General features: G+C 41.5%; 2 protein-coding genes across 4 annotated transcripts in view; both read right to left on the bottom strand.

The window, feature by feature from the left end:
* Nucleotides 1–21,085, bottom strand: part of LOC146987004 (heme transporter hrg1-A-like) — a 349,260-nt gene that overhangs the window by 125,539 nt on the left and 202,636 nt on the right. The window lies entirely within an intron of this gene.
* The window catches only part of LOC146987013 (keratin, type II cytoskeletal 8-like), a 6,886-nt gene continuing 376 nt past the window's right edge, over nt 14,576–21,085 (bottom strand). The window contains exons 1-10 of one of the 3 annotated variants that reach the window (XM_085775943.1): nt 20,907–21,085; nt 19,007–19,215; nt 17,612–17,672; nt 17,393–17,488; nt 17,108–17,272; nt 16,659–16,784; nt 16,243–16,463; nt 16,111–16,151; nt 15,335–15,579; nt 14,576–15,241 (exon numbers count right to left, since the gene is read on the bottom strand). The exon at nt 20,907–21,085 is cut by the window's right edge and continues 376 nt beyond it. In XM_085775943.1, coding sequence (XP_085632069.1) covers nt 15,125–15,241; nt 15,335–15,579; nt 16,111–16,151; nt 16,243–16,463; nt 16,659–16,784; nt 17,108–17,272; nt 17,393–17,488; nt 17,612–17,672; nt 19,007–19,215; nt 20,907–21,085 — 1,460 coding nt within the window. In that variant the 3' untranslated portion in view covers nt 14,576–15,124. Of the gene's footprint in view, nt 15,242–15,310; nt 15,583–16,110; nt 16,152–16,242; nt 16,464–16,658; nt 16,785–17,107; nt 17,273–17,392; nt 17,489–17,611; nt 17,673–19,006; nt 19,216–20,906 lie in introns of all 3 variants that reach the window. The other 2 variants (XM_085775942.1, XM_085775944.1) reach the window with 2 other exon arrangements.

The raw sequence follows: 21,085 nt of genomic DNA, 5'->3' as shown, positions 1-21,085 counted from the left end.
CTTACAGTATCATGCATTTTGTTTTATTTTGCAGGAGCGTCCTTGTTGTAGCAAAAACAATCTTGCAAATCAACCAATGATACGTTCACATGCTTAGTGATTTTTTTTTAATCCTGTATATAATACACCACACCCAGTTGTTCCAATATCAAACACTACTGCTCTTTCTTCTTGCCCCTGCACCTTTGCTGTAGGTGAGGCCAGCATTCTTTTTCGTTCTTCCCCAACTTTTCACATGCACATGCCTTCAATTTCTACCATGGTGTGGAACTTTACTCTAAAGCTCAAATATCTGCTGTCTAACAGCTATTTGGAGACAATTTATGTGCTGGTTTTTGCTTCTTACAAAAGTTTAAACAGATGCACTAAAGTCAAACTGATGATTATGTAAGCATTTACTCATCAATAACCACACTTTGTAGACACCTTTATCTTTCTCTCTGTTTCATTAGGCTGCAATTAGTCCACACACATACTCGAGTGCCACATGATGGTAATAAATCAAAACCACCGAAAAGGGCAGAGTTGTTTACAACTGGCCTAGATAGTTACATTACAGAGGAGTCTGATAAACCTGAAGGAAGATGTTTCAGTGAGGAAGCAGAAAGGAAAAACTTGGTGCAGGACACAGATCACAATCGTCGTGATCTTTGTCTGTGCTTGTTTGAAATGTTATCGGTCATGGCTGTCATGAGCCAGGAGCTCAAGCCCAGTCAAGTCTGGATCATATGAACTCAGCTCAGCTCAACTCAACACATGAAGTTAAAGTTCATGTTTCCATGTGTGGGATGATACCTTGGTTGGTTTGCCGTATAGGTGGATGAAACTTGATTAATATTTGAAAATGCAGCCTTGAGTGTGAGCAGTAGGTGTGGCAGGGTTGAGGGTATAACAATGCTGCGACCGTCTGTTAATGTGTTCACATTATTTCTTATGGAACTGCGAGTTCTCTTAAAGCGGCTGTCCAGCACGTAAAAAAATACTCTCCAAGGAAAGGCATTTGCCTCATCATGACTTTATTTGTTGTAACTCTCATGTGAACAAATAAACATACGCAGTGGCAGAAACACATAGTTATACTATGCAAGTTTGTACAGGGGCACACGCACAAACACAAATCTCCAATTCATCCCTGTGTTCACTATTGCGTGGGAAAAAAAATACCTGCAAACAAAACGGAGTAATACAGCATGCTCTTCTGCCAACTCTGATTGCTTCGCTGATACTTTCAGTTCGACCTTTTCAGTTATCAAACAAGTGGATTTGATCTGATTTACAAGCAAAACAAGCAGCAGTTGTGAAACAATGGACGTTGAATGAAGACTGAATGAATACATCTGTCAAGTGGACAAACTTTAAGAAAACAAAGTCAACGAAAGTGTTGCCTTCTCCACCCCAGCTTTCCCAATCCTTGATTTCCATGTTAACTATCAAATTGGTATCAGATCATGATAGACTCATAGTTGCCTCTCCGGTATGAGTAAACTGGGTGTGGGCACTGAACAGTGTCTACAGTGTCTGTATTTGAATGAGAGGCCATTCAGAAAACTTACCTGACAGACTGATTCAGCAATGCAAGTTTGTTGTGCAAATGAAAGTAGAGATCAATCTGACAATGGTTCAGATGTCTGCACCTGACATGTCCGATTTCAAGATAAAACAAAACATATCTCTGATCTCGCAGGATAGTTTTTTAAGAATACAGTCTACTCGGACTGAAATGAATTACACAAATATTTGGATGTAGCTGCTAAACTTACATAACATAAACACCAGTTCCTGTCTAGTCTTTGACAAATGCGGCCATAAACATCAAAAGTTAAAGCGCTTTATGGCTGTCAGGTGTCTCTGGCTTTAGGCGCTGCACTTTTACTGTTTCAACATTAAAAAAACCTGACGAACAGCTCCAGCTTTCCATGTCTCGGGGTAATTTGCTTTTTGTTTTTTGTTTGTTTGAATTCAGCTCTTTAGTTAACATAACTTAAAGCATTCTGTGCTGCAGTTTGGTTTCACAGGAGTGGCTACTTGCCATTATCCAGCCATTTAGATGTAACTGAATTAAGAGCACACATGCCGTGGCCTTTACTTCGCCTACTACTATGTGTTTTTAACTGCAAGTGGCATCACTGGAACTCCTCCTGAGAACTATGTTGTTGTAAATCCTCTCTCGCCGTTGAACCGGTCACCTTCATATCTTATGTGCATTGTGTTTGGGTGGAGCACATTTTTGTCAGAGTAAGCCACTGGTTGTGAAAGTCATTAATCTCTGCAAACATCATGAGACAGTGACTCTCACTTCTACTAAAGAGAGCAGTAGATTCATGTTTAAACGTATAAAGACACAAACAAAAGAATTTCATCGGTGCTTTAAAGCTCTTGTGTGTGTTATCCCAACATTATTTCCCAACTAACGGCCTTTTTATTTTTAGTTATTGTGCTCTTTACACTGCAACTCTCAGTTCACTTAGAGAGGAAACAACTCAGTATATCCAAATCCAAAGTGTAGCCTTGGAAAAAACCAAATGTACTGTAGTATAAAAGCTACATTTTGGTGATGAAAGTAAATAAGTAAATTTCCAATCATGTGAACTCATTGTCTTGGTAATTACTGGAATGTGAAGAATTTGGTCAACCACATGCGAAGAGTGACTGGTTGAACTGGCAACCAGTCTGTAGCTGTGCAGCTTCGCCAGTGGGAACTTTTAACTGCATGGTTGTGGTACAATAGTCATTCCATTTGTCGCGTATGTATCATATTCTTTGTTGTCCCATTGACAGAGTTATTTGTCTCGGTGTCACTCTAATGCAAACACACTTGCATGGTTACTTAAATTCAGCAGCAACACCTGTGACTCAAGTTTCTGCATGTCTTGCCTGCAAATTCTTCGCTCCGTACCATAGTCCAGCGTATGTTGAGCATAACTGTTTCCATGGCATCGTCTTGCACACACTATCCATTACATGACATGTCCAGTTTTACTTTGTTTTCACTGCAACATCACAGAAGTATGTTATAATACTGCGTTCACTGCAGTTTAATTACAGATCTAAGTCAAACTATTCTTTGACCATATGAAGTATAATGAATCGACACAAAGGAGAAAATCTAAAGCCATTGGACACACAAACACACCCCGCTGTGCTTGCTTTGGCATCCTCATGAAGTGGTGGGTGTGTTCATCATGAGGGAGTGCTGTTGGATTGGATTTTAATCTAGGCCTCACAGTTTCACCACCTGCAAGAGGTACACACCCTTACAGTAGAGCGACTGCAAGTCAAGCATGGAAATATCTTGTGTGGTGGTTAACCTGTGTGTAGATAAAACTTTTGTCAGCACAAAAGTGAGATTCTCATTCTCAACTCTCTCAAAGTCTCACATAAGCAAGAAACTATGCAGCATTGAGGAGTTGGCAGTGTTCATTGATTTACCAGTGCTCTCAGTTTGTTGTCATGCTAACACACTTCCAAACACACATTCACACTGTTTGTTTAAGAATCACCAGGAGATATTACTTTACAATTCTGGACTTGAGCACCTTTGCTAATAGCCCACACACATACAGTACACACACGCAGCCGCACTGTAAAAGTGTGGGAACGCTGGCACAAACTGCAGTCTGACTGGATGACTCATTGTCCGTCAGACAAGGAAGATCATGAGAGTTGTCTAGCAAAATAGAAACCATAGCAACCAAGTTGATTACCGGTGTGAGTGGGATTTCAAACCATCTGTTTTTATATGATGTCATATACAGTGTCTGTAATCCCAGAGTTTTATACGTGTATGCGTGAGAGTTTATTTTATTTTGTTTTGTTTTGTTTTAACAGTTGCGCTGAGAAATGATTGCGAAATGTTCAGACAGTTTTACAGATGACCCAAAAAAATGCCAACAGCTCAGTTTACAGTGATAAAACCTGCAAATTCGTGATGGTAGAGGGTGTGGCAGATGGCAGATGTCTATCTGTCGAAAATGCACTTCGTTTAAATCAACTGTTAATGTTCCCCAAAGGAAGAATCCAACAAAATTTTAGTTAGCTAATTAGTTTTAATTTGGTTTATAATCAAATACCTGCAAAACTAATGACTCTCCTATCATTGTGTGCTGATTTGCAAATGTTAGCATGTTAACAGGCTAAGACTAAAAGATAATGGACATATGCCACATGTTGGCTGCCAAACATCAGCATGTCACAGTGAGCATGTTAGCATGCTAATGTTACCGTACAGGATAAAGCACCACTGTGTGAAAAAGTGCTGTCATTCTGGCGACACAACAGAGGCACCAACACCAGACCGCTTCAACACAAAGACACAAACACAACCCAGTCTAACAAGCTGCCGCACTGGACACAAGATAAAATAGTTGTATACCAATAATAAATGCATAATGTTTGTGTTTTGGTAGCGGTAGTCTGGTAGTACACATATCCCAACACTGTGTCAACTCTTTAAGTTAACCATAGAAATATCATATATATTCATTTCTGCCACTGGACAGTTAATGGTCTGTTGTACTGGAAGGTGTCTGTATAGTCAACACATTCCTGGGACACCACCCACCTGATCAGTCAGAGGTTTAGCACTATCGCTGGCCTCGCAGTGACTCATCGCAGAAGTCATGCACTTGTCTCAACCCACTCATTCATCACCTGCTACTGAGAAATGAGTAGATTTTATATCTATATGCTCCTTACAGACACTGAGACCTACACAATGTGTCTACAAACGGAGTCGTAAAGGGTGTCGGCCACTCAGTAGCTGCATAGTTATCAGTCCTGTATGGGTTAAAGGCCCCTATACAAGTGTGAAAAACATTTCATGTTGCAACTGGGCCTTCAACTAAAACCAGACAGCAGCGTTGTAGACATGGAGTGACGATACGTGGCCGATAATACCAGAATTGCAATGACATCTATGTCTGCAATGTGTTTGTGAATATTCCAACCTCACTGATGTCACGGCTTTCACTACAACCCGAAGTAACAAAGTATTTGTATTTTTGTGTCTTTGAATTCAAACACACAAGTTTTGTCAGGTATAGAGACGAAGATAAGGAGTGAGTTTGTCTTCTGTCGTCACACTAGACTAGATCATTTTTCCATAATTTATGCTGGCTGCTGTGTAACTACTGTCTGTTGTTGTTTCTATTGTACTTAGCAACCACCATCATGTCATTATGTACTCATCACCTTCATAACTCCCTTCTTTGAGTGTGTGTGTGTGTGTGTGTGTGTGTGTGTGTGTGTGTGTGTGTGTGTGTGTGTGTGTGTGTGTGTGTGTGTGTGTGTGTGTGTGTGTGTGTGTGTGTGTGTGTGTGTGTGTGTGTGTGTGTGTGTGTGTGTTTATGAGTATTAATATGAATGGAGATATCTTTTGGGTCATTAGCTCATCAGATGATTGAGCAATAAACATTTATTGCATGCAAATAAAAAATGGCAGTATGACAATACAATCAATGACCTATTAAAAAATTAAAAAACAATAGAAAATTGCAGCCTGTGCCAGCAACTCTACTGGGCACATACCTGCATACCTGCATGCTAGGACAGGTACAGTAAAAGAAAAATGAGATGTCATCAGACCGCTCCACCCTTCTACACCTCCACATTTGATAGTAGGAAATTATTAACCTGTGCTCATAAACCACACTCTGCCAACATTATCCCAGAACTTTACTACTTATCAGCACACGTTGCTATACAATAACACAATTCAGCAGAGTCAAATAAAGTATGATAGGACAAAGTTTGATATATAAAGTTCTATAACATGGGTGAACATTAAACTTCATCTAATAGCCCAAAGAAACCTGGCTTAAAGAGGTAACTGATGACATCTGACACCAATTCGATTTTCCAAATAGCTTTATATTAAACATCGATCTGTCAGCCTGTGTGTGGGCCAAGCTTATGGACATGTAAGTTAGGTTTCCACATAAAAATTGATTCCTTTTATTGTCTAAACTGTAGGAAGACACTAAAGATATAGAAGAGATATATAATATAAATATATGAACACAATCTACAGAAAACATCATTTTAGGCATCTGCCATCAACATATCTCGATTAAATATTGTACATTTCAACAACAAAAGAACATGTATGGACAGTAAGTAACTGTAAATGTTATATAATATCCCTGGTGTACTCATATCAGTACAAATATCACAATGAAACCAAGAAAAAACAATGCTTTTAAGTAATATTTTTTTTACTTTAAAAGTTTAATTCAGGACCAGGAGAATGTAGATTGACACACCCATAGATTATTCATAGTGAAAGTTACGTGAGAGAGACAAATAAACTGTTTGTGGACACCAGCATGCATTTTATATCGGAGCTGGACATCAGTGATTAAGCCTGCAGGACTGTCCCACACCTCGCTGTGGCTGATTTACAGACAGATCACAAAAAAATGACACAGAGCCTGAGCAGCTGCAGCTTTGCACCGGACACACACACACACACACACACACACCTATCATGTCATTTTAAGACCATAATAATGATGATTGAGTTGAAACCACACATTCTTTTTTATGTGATCGGTTGTCATTTTAACACAAAGCCTTCGTTGAGGGAGTGTTTTCTGTTGACACAAAACTGTCATCCTGCCACTGCCACATAAAGAGATTCTTGATACACACAATTTGGAAAATATACCTTTGTACCAGAATTCTGCAAAAACCAAATGTATTTCCATGTGAATGTGAGGAATCGGGAAGGAAAACAATCTTTTACTGTGGAAAAACAACTTTAAACCATTAAATAGACCAGAACAGACAGGGTTATCCTATGCCTCAGATTGAGAATCTCTGGAAACATCTCCTCCTGAGGTGGGATACCATCTACAGTACCCGTGAAGCCACCACACCCAGTTTTAGAGAGATGACTCCAACCTTGGGGCAGGGCAGTTAAACTCTGCAAGATCATAGCTTAGATACATACAACTGGAACCAAACTGGTCCAGCTGACAGGTTGGCCCAGTTGATGGGTGCCCCACGGTCATGCACTAGTTTAACCAACGAGCCTTTCTTCTCCTGCTGTTTAGGCGATGCCCTCTGGGGCCCTGTCAATGGGTTTCACGAGAAAGTGACTGACGACGTATTGTCAAACCAGCTCTGGCCTCTCTGACAGGTGGGCGCCACCATGCATGACATATTTAGGATGGTTGACCAGGGTGGAACAGTGGAGACTTGAATAACAAACTTTGACGGTTTGACCTTTAAGACCTTCATTTGTTTGATTATCTGTCAATTGCACATCTGAAATTAATCCGTTAGGGATAGAAAAACCATGGCTTTTAACCTCCGCTGCTTTCAAGGCCTGCCCTCCACGCGTGGTGCCTCACCCTGCAATTTCCCCGTTAAGTGCAGCAGAACGAAGCACTCCTCTTCTCCCTGCGACGCCTCAGGCCCCAGTTTTTCCCTCCGTGTCAGGTAGTTAGTGGTAAGTTGATTGCTTTGAAATTAAATAGAGATTTCAAGGAAGTGCCAGCAGACATTAAGTTGCACTGCCACATTCACAAGCAGTGTGCATTATCTAGTCTAGTGCACCTGAACAGATTCAAGCTTTTCAATTGGCTCTGCAGGTGCTGCTGCTTCATTGCCCTGCAGTGACCTCTACAATCATCACTGCTTCAGACTCCAGTCTATAGAGATAATCCTCCAAACATTAACTCTACTGCTTGAATACTCTTTCTGCCTGCTTTACTTCTTCTCATTTCTTACTTACTTTATTTTATTTTTAAAGAGGAACTATGCAGAATATGTAGCTGAATATGCTATATTATTTACCTTAGTTTTGGATTAAATGTGATGGTTTAATAAATGGTTTAACTTGTTACGTGGGAGAATGGAGGCTCTCTGCCGTCCACCTAGTGTGACACTTATTGCGTCACACCGCGACACAAACACGCCCCGTACCTGTAATCTCTTGTTTATGACAGATAAGACTACACAAATATACACATCGTAACATCGTATATGATTCATAACGTTATGTACCACTCTATTCAGTCCCTCCAGGAATTCGCGATGTTGCGATCGCAACAATTAACGCAAATTCAGCCAATCCCCGCAAATTTTTGCGATCTTGCAATTTTGTACAATCACCGCAACTTTTCCGCAAATTGGACCAATTGTCGGTGCTTTCCGCGAGTTACGCAGCAGAGAGTGCGAGTCTGGACGGAGCGGTGGTTGAAAGTGAGTCCACGGAGGAACGGCGTGGCTGGGCTGACGGCAAGAAACTTGATACAACGTGCACAAAGTGATAAGTAAAGGAACACAAGCTGAGTTGAACGTGTTGAGTGTGTGAGTTGTCCTGCTTGACCACCCGAGCCTGTGTGTCAACCCCGCAGCACTCGCCGAGGGGGAATCCAGTGAGTGCGCCACTGCAGGGCCGGAGCGGAGCAGCTGGCGGCCAGGTGCCCCTTCCCCCATCCTAAGGCCCTGGCCCTGGACTTGAGTAGCCACCCTCCCCCTTTTATTCAAAGACTGGATAGTTTTAATGGCATTTTAAAACAGTTCTTTTACCACGATTTTTAAACAGACATTTTAATTAAAAGTAAAACAACTTTCAACTCTAATTTTCCTGTGCCTTTCTTAACAAGTGGAAAATATCTGGTATAACAGGACCTCACATTATTTTGTGACATTTCAAAATTTTCAATTTTCCTTTGATTTTGAATTATTCAGAACAAAACTGCAACTTTTTTTTGCAACTTTCGCTGTCTCCCGCAATTTAATCGCAACAAAAGCGCTTAAAACATCGCAACATTCACCGCAATTTTTTCAAAATGTGGCCGCAAAATCAGGCATTTTAGGCCGCAACAATCACAAAAAAAGCCCGCGAAATCCTGGAGGGACTGTCTATTGATTGATTTCTCGCTGGCCTTGTTGTAAACAAATGCACTTGGCCAGGAGGAGGGTTAGTAAAACAGCGGAAAAGTGACTGGACTTACATAGTTCCTCTTTAGGTTTTTGTTTTAGTGGCTATAGGCGGCTGATAGCAATAAGAATGGCATTTCCTGGGACTTTGTCATGTTGTATAAGATTGGCACAAGCAAAGTTGTGACAAAGTTGTCAGTCATCTGAAAAGAACCTTGAGGGAAGTCTTACTGAAAGAAAAAGTGGATGAGCAACAAAATGTTTGTGTAGACTGAAGACTGAACAAACAAGGTTTTGTGTGGGGTGGATGTGAGAATAATAAAGCCTTGTCACATTATAAACCTCAAACTGTCTGAGGCATATTTTATAAATCGATTTTAGCTTTTACTTCTTTCTGCCGTGTAAATATGTTAAAGTTTAGACAAGACATGGTGATGTAGGGATTAACAGCAGATTCCTGCTCTGGACTGGAGGTTTTCTCTTACAGCGACAGCACAAAGTCCCAGTAGATCAAGGTCTAATCAAATCTACTTTAACAGCATCAGGACACCATAGTTTTGAGTTTTCTCACTTATTTATGTCAGAAATAATGATTGAAAACCTGCACTTGACTCAGATATCACAAATATGCTGATCACATGGCCTTCAGGGCCTGCAGGGTTTTCTGACCTTGTGAGAGAGCTGGTATTTGAAAATAAAACAATTCAGGAGCTTCATAGCCAAACTGGATCTGCATGTGATGGTAATTCACAACCTGTTGACTTTAATGATAGCTTTGGTTGTATACTCATAGGTCACCTTGTTAGGCACACACCTGCTTAATTCATGCAGTAGGATAATCTTCTGTTCCTGTTGATGATGTACTAGAGCGCATTGTATTGAAAGTTGATAGGCAAAGACACGATGACAAATTAGGTCATCTTGTTTTTGAATTTACGCAAAGATTAAGCCACATTTGCTTTTCTTTCATGTTTTTCGTCAATGTTATTAAAATAATCAAATTTTTTAGATTTAGATTTTAGATTTAAGATTATCCTAAAATCTCAACTTCTACTTTAATGTGTATTTACTTGTTCTAATTGATGCTGTATGTCCATTTTCTTTTTGATATAACCAGACACATACCCACCACAGTTTAGATCACAATTTTCAAATGCAGTGCGACCGTCCTGCAACTCAGAAACTTTTTTTTTCTGTCAGTGTTGTTGTCGCATGCTTTGGTTTTAACACAAGATAATGAACACACCCCTGACAGGCATTCAGAAAGTAAAATACTCTTCTTTCCCCTGATTTAAATCCTCTGTCTGTCACTCTCTCTCTCTCTTCGCTCCGTGAGTCCACAGAGGAATTCAGACCTGTTTGTCAAGACGAGAGGAAATCTTTTTTTTTCTCTTCTTCTTTCTCTTTGTACATGCTTCAAAATACACTTGATAGATATGCACTATGGAGGCATGTATAGACGAATCCCAGCAAATTGATGCTATTACCAGTTTTGCCGCTGGTGCAGTTTCAATGTTGGCCTAATAAATCTGACAGTTTACACAACTACATAATGAAAACCTGGAAAGACATCAGACACTGATGGGGTTTTTTTTTCTTACAGGCATAGTCGAAGTGTTACATTACAGGCATTTAGTGCAGATGACTTGCGGATATATTTCGCATTTGCTACTGGGTAACAGAGCACAACGGGAAGAGTTCAACTGCCAGAGTTTGTATCAGCCGTTCATTGTACTGTGTTTCATTGAGACAAAAGTTTCTCTCTGATGAGCTCATAGACTGACTCAGTGTAGACTCAGGTGTTCATTCAGGTGTTTCTGTGATCAAACCCCTGTGTTTTGGGTGTTGTTGTTGGCTCTGCCCTGCATTACGACACCGCCACACAATTCCCATACATGATGCCTGGAAAACCACAGGCACTTTTTAATAATACAGAAAAAAATTACCATTTTTAATAACTCTCATCATAGACTGAGGGCATGTAGATCTGGCCTTCTCCTGTGTTTACCCCGCAGGCAGTCGAATGAAGCAGAGAGAGAAAAGTATTCAGCTGATTTTATTTTCTCATCGAAGTGTGAACGTATTTACTCTGCAGGCCGCCCCGAGGTGCTTTAACTCAGCATTTTAGACAGAGGCATATTGTATTGATTGCATAACATGAAGCTAAAACTGGTACCTGTGATTACAAGACACGCTGTTTACCCCAGGTCAGTACGAGGAATGGGAGGGGAATGTCAGCTCCACATCAATCAGCCACAGTGCTGCAGCCAAGTTTCTTTCATTACTGTCCTTTTTACTTTTGTCACAATGGTCCACACCCCAGCCTGTGCACTATATAGATATCTGGAAAAAAAAAACATTTCTTTTTTTTGTCCTTTTTGTTAAAGTTACTTATTTTCTATCCTGTACTTTCCTGTTCGAAAAAAAGAAAAGGTTTTTCATTCACAGGCCTAGATTTGGCAAGGGTGCAACAGCAAACATGACATCAGGTAGGACTGATGTCAGGTTTTCCTATTCACCATTATCAATCCTTCCTGTTAGAACAAGAACAGTGCGTAATACTGCAGAGAGAGAAGACGTAATGTGCCATCTGCAGAGAGTTGGTAGTGTATCATGCCTCCTGGCAAACTGGGCAGCCATTAGTGGATGAATAAGTGTCACAGTGTTAATGCCTGATTGACGGATTTTAATCGCTAAATGCAGATTTTGGATCTAGAAGGCCGGGGCGGATCGACAGCAACCAGCAGAACCACCAGGAGCTTGTAGGGGCAGTCACAGCAGATTGTCCTGCAGGGCAAAAGCAATCAGGTCAGCTTCCAGGAGGAGACACCCAAAGGATCAACTAAAAATTAAATGTTTTAAAGGAGCTTTAAAGGGACATTGTGTAACTTCTCCTGTTATCTATTCACGAAAATCGATTATTTCGTTCAAAAGTATGTTTTTCATTAATCAGTAATCCCCCCCATCAACAAACTGAAGTGTTCCTTTCAGCTCTGAATTAGCCGTTCATATCATTCATATCTACATGGAGCGGGTAAGCTCGGTGCTGGCTGCCATGTCGTGTCGCCATGTTTTTACGTTCAGTGGCAGCGTGACGGTAGGAAACCACGGAAACTCACCGGAGACACCGGAGCTGTCGGCTCGGGTCGAGGTGGCGTCTGTGAAAAGTCACCGCGGTAACGCAGTGAGGAGGAATGGAGCGTTACACTGATGCTGCATTCACCTGCAGTCGGGCAGACGGCCGTCGGTAACAAACCAGATGTCATTTTAGTCACAGAAGTCGAGAGAAAGCCGGTAAAATGTGGGTCAGGTAAATAATACGACATCGCCATGACAACATATTGTCACGTGTATTGTTTTGCCTCGTGCTGACGGACCACTTGTTTACATAGAGGCTTGTTTATGCCGTTACGTGCAGCGGCTGTCGTCCGTCTGCCCTCTGCCCAATTTCACGTGAATGCAGCATGAAAAATACGATTGAGTTGCTTGCGATATACAACCGCAACGCTAGATGGGAGGAATTCCTACACAATGTACCTTTAAGGAGCTGTACGTTTTGCAGCACAGACAACGTTGGCATTAACATCTATTTCTGTACCAGTAGAAGAAACCAGTTCAGCACCATCTTCTTTTCACTGAGCAGTAGAAACTGGTGCCAGAGTGCTAATCATTGTCTTTTCTTCTGCTGAAGTTGGCAACAGCTAGCTAACCAGCTAACCCGGGGCCAATTTCATCACTTTCCAATCACTACAGTGACTCAGTGTAGCCCTCAATCTGCCCTGAAGATATGACGCTGCTCAGAAGGTGCATAATCATTTTACGTCTTTTCAACAAGTAGCTGTGTCACAGTTTGGTTGTGTGAAGGCTCACATATAACTCTGTTAGGGTCAGGGAAAGTTTGAAGGATAATAAGTTGCAAGCACACACAACAGATGGGTTCGTCTGTTACAGGACAGTTTAAAATAATCAGCTATGATATGATAATTAGGTGGCACCGTTTGCCTCCATGCATACTGGTGACTCAAAACTGACACACAATGGAACCTTTAATACACGAACAATAGTTTGTTTCGGTTGTTTTTCAGGCTGATTATTACAAGTTTCGATACTTACACACACTTTACCACCACCACTGCCTTATATTAAGTTTCTAGATGAGATATCATTCTCAAAAGTAACCTTTAAATATAACGCTAGCAAGGTTAGTTAAGCACCACAGTTGTGATGAAGTCACCTGCCAACATAAAGTCCATATGGTTGTCCTTTTAACATAAATTTAACATGTTAATATCTGAGCTTTGGTTTCGCTTTGGACAGAGTGAAGAGTTTTTTTCACTCTTTGCATTAAAGCTAAGCTACATTTCTGCTTTATGTATGTTTATATTAATCACATATACGACAGATGTGAGATATAAGAGTGGTGTGTCAGTCTTTTCAGAAAGCAGATGTGTGTGTTCAAACTAGGGCGAGGACATAGGGAGAGGGCGGACTGCAACCTGAACATTTCACCAATCCATCACAGAGCAGGTATATTGAGACAAACAATCTCACTCACTCGCATTCACACCTACAGGCAGTTTAGAGTCAGGTGTTGCTGTCTTTGAACTGTAGGAGAAAGCTGGAGAAGAATGCAAACTCAAACCCAGAACCTTCTTGCTGTGAGGCGTCTATGCTTCTGCAGATTTCAGTTTCTTGTAGTGCAACTTTTTATTATTTTAAAAGCAGAAAAAGGCAGCGACTCAGGCCTCCCAGCTTTTCACCACTTACACTGAGAAGAAGTTATACCAGAGGTCGGGCTAACACTGTCATTTCAGGTCACCTGTATAGTTGTTGTGAGCATATTTGTGGTCTGTTGGCTGATGACTTTGATATAAAGTTTTTGTTTAGTTTTTTTATACAGTTAAATCATCGAGCACTCAGACCTGGAATTGTTCAAGTGCATTACAGCAGCAGCGGCAGTGACCACAGATCCGTTGAAAGCGATGAACAGTGGGTGGGATTGTGGGATTTGTGCATTTTTTCTGTCTTTGACTTCATGAGAGCCTTGGGCGCGGCTCCACCACCCATAATTCATGTTCAAACCTGTTCCTGCGGGGCGGAAAAAGCCTCTTAAGCATTTACTGTCAGAGAAAAATACCCCACTCCCCACTAAATCACATAAGCAACATCAGTTTCTCCTGGATACTGTTGCTGGTTTTCATGATCTAATTGTATGTCGGATTAGTTTCTTCTGTATGTGCATCGTGTGGCCTTTAGATACATGCAACATGTGTTAAAAGGTGTTGGAAATATGATATTTCCTATTTGAATGCCCAACCTTTAATTACTGTAATGTCATTTAAGACAAACGGCTCATGTGTGTCCTTGCACTGCGGCCTGCTGAGACTTGTCAGCTTTTACAGAGAAAAGGGTTGGCTGTGTGTGTGCGGACATTCGTTGCTTTGTGAAATTTAAGTTTTCTAAAACTTGTTTTTCTGTGTATGTGTGTGTTGACGTAGTAAAATAACACAACAAATCCCTCGAGGCTGATTCTTAACGTGTAAAATATTTCTTTTTATCATTTTTGACCCCCCCAAAAAAAATTTCAGTTGTTTTTGTAAATTTCACAATTAAAGCACAATGAAATAGAAATTCACAATTCAGCTATTTAGGGGGAAAAATGCAACAGAACAACATGTAAATTACTGTTTGGAGAAGATTTATTGTCGAGCAAACAGGACTCCAGGTGTTGCCAACAGCAGCACACCCAAAAAAAAAAAAAAAAGGCTTTCATAAAGACTGTTGTGACTTTTCTTGTATATTTTATAGTTTAGATACAGCAGGTTTAGCACAAGGTGTTTTGTATGTCGATGGCTTATCTTTCCCAAACTTGCTCCTGTTAAAAGTGTAATCAGACTTTAAAAGTTAACAGGTTTTTTTTTCACAGTGTGTTGTGTTGGTCCAAGGACGAAAGTGGAGCAGAGGAAGAGGAAAAACAGACACACAACAGCGCCACCTGCTGGCTAAACAAGTGTGGTGCAGTGACTCAGACTAGAGTTGACAGTAAAAGAACAAGATTAACTTTCAGACGCCTCATCCATCAGCACCTGTTCATGGAGGATGTGTGTGTATGTGTGTGTGTGTGTAATGCTGTGTTTGCACCACACATACACATACACTCACATTGTTTAGTGAATGAACCATGAAAGAACTGGATGATAAAGCAGACAGGCCGATATTCATAAACCTGGGAACATTACTCCTGGACCACGGCTGCTTCGGCCTCCACCTGCTCCTCCTCCTTCTTCTCCTCAGCAGCTGGTGCTTCTGTTGCCACCTGCTCCTCCTCCTTCTTCTCCTCCTCCTCCTTCTTCTGTACCACCTCAACAACCTCCTCCACCACCTCAACAACCTCCTCCACTTTCTTCTCCACCACCTCAACCTCCTCCACTTTCTTCTCCACCACCTCGACCTCCACCGCTTTCTCCTCCTCCTCCATCTTCTCCTCGGCCTTGATCACCACAGTTTCTGTCTTGGTGACGGTGGTGCTGCTCTTCACTGCTGCTCCCTCGACGACGGCAGCGGTGGCGGCGGCGGTGACGATGGAGCCGGTGGCGACGGAGCCGCTGCTCGCTCTGACTCCACCGTAGGAGGAGCTGACGTAGGACGGGGTGCGGGAGCTCTCCAGGCCGTAGGCGTTGTAGTTCATAGCTGCTAATTCAGAAGCAAAAGGCAGTGGTTTACATGGATGTACGAAGATTTTAAACAAGACGACATGATATGCACATGTTGTTGTATTTTGTATTGATCTGTGCAAAGACTTTCTTGTCAGCTTATGTCAGAAACTTTTAAATGCACTGCTCACAACCTCTAATACACTCTCTTTTAAAGGTTTTAGGACCTCATGAAATACTTTTCTTTACATTCACACAACCATCACAGCAGATTTCACCTGATTCTCACCTCTGCTCTTGTCATGGAGACAAAAGATGTAAAGTATATTTGAAAATGTGGAGACATAGAAGATATCTGGTTCTTTAATCACAGAAAGTTGCGTAAACTATTTTATTGAAGGTGTCTGAGATTCTTTATGAAGATGAGACTTAAACTTTTTAACTATGTATGTATTTCTGTGTCTTGTCCTTTACCTGATTTTGTACTGTGTGATACTGTAATGGGGCAAAAATCAACAACAGTGAGACACTTATATAATATTTGCACCAAGAACGGGCATGAACTTACAAGTCTGCTTGGTTATATTGGTCTTGATTCCAGTTAGTAACCTGTAGAGACAAATACCATGAGATGCTAATACTGTGAATTATGATGACAATATTCTTATTATTATTATCTGCTCTGACGGTAACGTCTCACCTGCTCTCCTCTCCTTCCAGCAGCTTCCTGTAGGTGGCGATCTCGATGTCCAGAGCCAGCTTGACGTTCATCAGCTCCTGGTACTGGCGGACCTGCAGGGCCATGTCCTGTTTGGCTCTCTGCAGAGCCTCCTCCAGATCTCTGATACGAAGTTTAGCATCCTTCACCGCCAGCTCGCCGCGCTCCTCGGCCTCCGCGATTTGAGTTTCCAAATTGTTTCTCTAAGAGCAGAACCAGAGGAAGTTGAATGAGGTAAAATTTGCAAACTCTTGACACTGTAGTCTTTGTTTGGACTGGTACATCCAACTATACAGCTGCACATACATCAAAATAATGACTCCAATGTGGCCAATTCAGGGGTAAAATATCTTAATTATCTCTATCTAATATACAAAAGTGAAATCTGTGAACCTCACCTGTGCTTTAATGATGTCAATCTCAGACTGGAGCCTCATTATCCTGCGGTTCATGTCGGCGATCTCGGCCTTGGTTGATTTCACGTCGTCACCATATCTGCCTGCAGACTGCTGCATTTCTTCATACTAACAGACAGTGACACGTCAAAATTTAACATGACAACAACTTGGCTCTCGTTTCGTTCCAGGTGTTGCTGATGTTCGTTTTTATCCTCACATTTGGCACAGAGACAAATTAATTTCAACACACAGCGATGTGCAGTCAGCAGATTTAGTTTCTGCATGTGTGCACTTGAGATTTTTGAGGAAAATGACAGTTTCGGGTGAAAATACGTTGAGATGAGATGAAGCAACACAGCAAAACAAGACAAGACAGGAGAAAATAAGTCATTTTATATGTTTTTTACCAAGATGTCAGAGGGACACATTCACAGGAGTGTGTGTCTCACCTTAGTCTGGTACCAGGACTCGGCCTCTGCTCTGCTGCGGTTGGCGACGTCTTCATACTGGGCGCGCACTTCAGCCACGATGGCGTCCATGTCAAGGTTACGGCTGTTGTCCATCTCCACCACGACAGACGTGTCCTTGATCTGGGACTGGAGCTCAGAGATTTCCTGCACAGGAAATCACGTCAACACAGACAGAGATTTTTTAAGGACATCCTTTCTTTTAAGATGTCGTATAAAGCTAAATCAACTTTTCACAAGTGTGCGACTGAAATATAAAGTTATTACAGCATCATAGAGCTGCCTCAGGAACTCGATCTCATTGGAGAGTCCGTCCAGTTTGGCCTCCAGCTCCACTTTGACCATGTAGGCTGCATCTGTGTCCTGCAGCACAGAGAGAAAATCAATGTTGCGTGTACAGTATAGGCCTGACCCTGAGGAACAAATGGTCATTGTGTGCACCAGCTAATTATAGTTTCAAGATCAAGAGCATGTTAGAAAACAAACCTTCTTCATGAGGACAAAGTTGTTCTCACACTCGTTGCGCTTGTTGATTTCATCCTCGTATCTGGAAAACAAAACATTTAGATTTAATCTCAATCTCCAGTCCAGGAAGCTGGATACAGGGCTCCAGACTGCCCCTAAAATTTGATGGGGCATGGGATTTCAGTTTTTTTTTTTTTAAACGTCTTAAAAAGTCTTAAATTTAACTTGGCTTAAGCTGTAGGAACCCTGATCTACTTGCACATGTGCAAACAGTAAATTTGACGTTTTTTGTTTTTTTAAAAACACAAGTGTAACGTGGAAGGAGAGACTTAAAGAAATCTGTCATTACAGGTGGCAGGCCAATGTGTGAGGATCATGAATGAAAAGGGAAATGTGAATATTTCCTTTTGCAAGTGGATTTGCAGTGTGTGGCCCTAAATGTTTTGCTTGCGCTCCTAAAATTTTAAGGTAGCGGCCCCTGTGCTCCTAGTAAAAAAAACTTAATCTGGAGCCCTAGGATATCATTGCAAAAGCACAGAAAACACCTCGGGTTAGAGTATAATTAAAGCCAAATTATATGCGGTACATTGAGTAATTCTAGGGACGTATAGCGTTTACTCTAAGGTAAGGTAACTTTATTCAGGTTACAGCTTGCGAGAAGGTTTTCTCCACACAGCCAAAAAACAGACAGTAAAACATTTAGCACATAATGAGCATAATAAAATCTAATGGTGACAGATAAAAGTGCAGTGATGTATCCTATTGAAGGACAGGGATCAAGACATAGAGTAAATAAATAGGTAGATTAAAAAGTATAAAAAGTAAATGTATGTATATACACATACGCATGCATACATACACACATGCACATATGCATACATACACATACCCATACATACACATATGTGTATGTTTGGCTTAAATATTCAAAATAAAAAATGGATTAGACCTAGACTGATATGAGTTTATTATTGCAGACATGTCAAACTAGGACTGAAGTGAAGTAGAAACAGTATCATGGCTTGTCCACCAGATGGCGCTGACAGGTCGGTTTTTACACTGTGACACATGCTGCTCAGTTTTGTGTCCTGTGTTGAATCAGTGCTTGACGTAATTTTTCCTGCATATTCATTCACGTCATGTTCACAAAGTGTTGTTACATATGTCATGTCGAAAAAATCCAAACCACCAGTTTAAGCCTGTACGTGGAGTGGAGAGGTTTATCTACAAGCAGGCGTGAATGTGTGAGTGTGATTGGTTGTTTGGCCTGTGATGGACAGGAAGATGGAGTCCTACTGGTTCATATGTCAGATGTTAAAATTTAATATCAGTCTGACAGTGGACAGGATATTTCTAGTTGGTGTATTAGTGATCGTCAGTGTTGAACATCTGAGCCTCTTCAGGTTAAAAACTCACTTGGTTTTGTAGTCCTCGACCAGGCCGGTCATGTGATGCAGGTCCGATTCCAGTTTGACTTTTTCGTGGCCCAGGTTGTCGAGCTGCTTGCGCAGGTTGGCGATGTAGGCTTCGAACATGGCGTCGATGTTGGAGCGAGATGTCGTCTGTTGCTGCAGAAGCTTCCACTTGGTCTCCAGCATTTTGTTCTGCTGCTCCAGGAAACGAACCTGCAGAGGGGGAAAGTCAAAGAGGTAGATGAGTACTGTAGTTCTGCTTCATTTGCTCCATTTAGTGAGTGTCAAACTTGTTTTAGGATGAATGTGTAATGTATGGATGTCACCAGTCAATACATGACTGTGTAGAGCAGGGAGGCCAAACATACTGCACATATTGAATTTGCCAAGAGTGAAAATTACATAGAAGTCAGAAGAGGCATTATATTGTTGAAATTGCAAGGCTGTTCATAACATGTTTTGTAAAAGGAGGGTTTATTTGCACTAAAACAAAGGGAATGTTTACAGTTCCCATTATAGGTTATTATGCTACTATTTCATTGGTCCACTTTAGATCAAATTGCGCTGTACTGTATGTGGCCCCTGAACTAAAATGGGGACGTCAGTGAGACACATGTGTGGTGGTGATGGAGTAAGAATCCATGGGAGTGACTCAAAAAGCATGAATGGCTTCACTATGAGACAACATGGACAAAGAAACACAACCATGCATCTCCCACCTACAGTGACCCCCACCTCCACCCCCCTCCACTCCTTAAATGCCACATCAATTAGAAGTCACTCACTCAGTCAGTTTCTACCCTCACTGCCACGTTTCAACACAAAGCGTCACTGTTTCACACAATTGTGACACACGTTCGCCCCTTTACTACTTTTCTATGCAGCACCCTGACCCTGGGTGGGGTCCTGCTACCGCTCTGCAAACACGACGGGGACACGCAGCTCTGCATGTGTGTGTGTGTCATGTCACAATGTCACCATGTTGAGGAGGGGGAGAGTTAGTACATTGTTTTGCTGTTTGAAGAATTAGCCTCAGTGTGATTGATTAACAAGTTCACCTCCATCCTACTTTTCTTCTGGGGGGCCTCTTTAAACACCGGACACCATTTATGAGTTACAGTGACAGATAACTGAAGAATCTGATCAATCAGCTGGAGAACAGTGGAGAACGGCTATTTATATAGATAAGATTGATGTTTCTGATATTTAGCGTCCTTGACTATTTATAAAGCGAGTATTATTCCTATTACAGATGTTTTATTGTAGTGATTTACTCCAGAGCCTTTACTGTAACAAGCTTATCTCATCCAAACCTCTACCCCACCACTCCCTCTTTTTTTTTCTCTCTATAATTGTTTCCAGGCTTTGAATTTTAAAAATAACACAACTCATAACATTTGTCAGAGCTTTGTGTAAGAATGGATTTATAGCCTGAATACCAGTGTGCAGGAATACACCTGCCACTTTGTCTACTTTCATAAAAGAAAAAGAAAAAAAACTATCTTTTGCAGGATATTGCTCACACAGGGATGTTTTCCCCCCTCGAGCAAACGCTCTGTTCATCTCGGCCCTGGACTGTGCTCTGTATCCAGGTTGATCCTTTTATCTGAGATCTGGGATCTCCACATTTTTATGAAGCTAAGCTGCGACTCAAAACAGTGGGTAACATCCACAGAATCACTGTTGCCTTGCTTTTAGATAGACGGCACTTTGTTTTATACACAGCTTTCACTCAAGGATGATCACCATTATGAAACCACTTTTTCACCTTGAGCTATTTTTGTCGTGCACTGCACTAATATCCTGCGTGGTTTTACACTTTATTTGGACTTCACTAGTTTTTTTTCTCCACCAGTTGTTGAGTATGACAGAATATACACAGGAGCATCCTCCACTGGACTGACCTTATCAATGAAGGAGGCGAAGCGGTTGTTGAGGGTCTTGATCTGCTCCTTCTCCTGGGTGCGGATCGTCTGGATGTTGGGGTCGATCTCCAGGTTGAGGGGGGTCAGCAGGCTCTTGTTCACGGTCACCGCGGTGATGGGGACCGGCACTTCGTGGGCCATGCCACCTCCCATCCCTC

Source organism: Trachurus japonicus, chromosome 5, assembly GCF_045865225.1.
Source record: "Trachurus japonicus isolate A0001 chromosome 5, Traja_1.0".
In the NCBI taxonomy this organism is placed as follows: Eukaryota; Metazoa; Chordata; class Actinopteri; order Carangiformes; family Carangidae; genus Trachurus; species Trachurus japonicus.
Note: the sequence above shows the minus strand (reverse complement) of the source record. Positions and strands in the feature narration are given on the sequence as shown.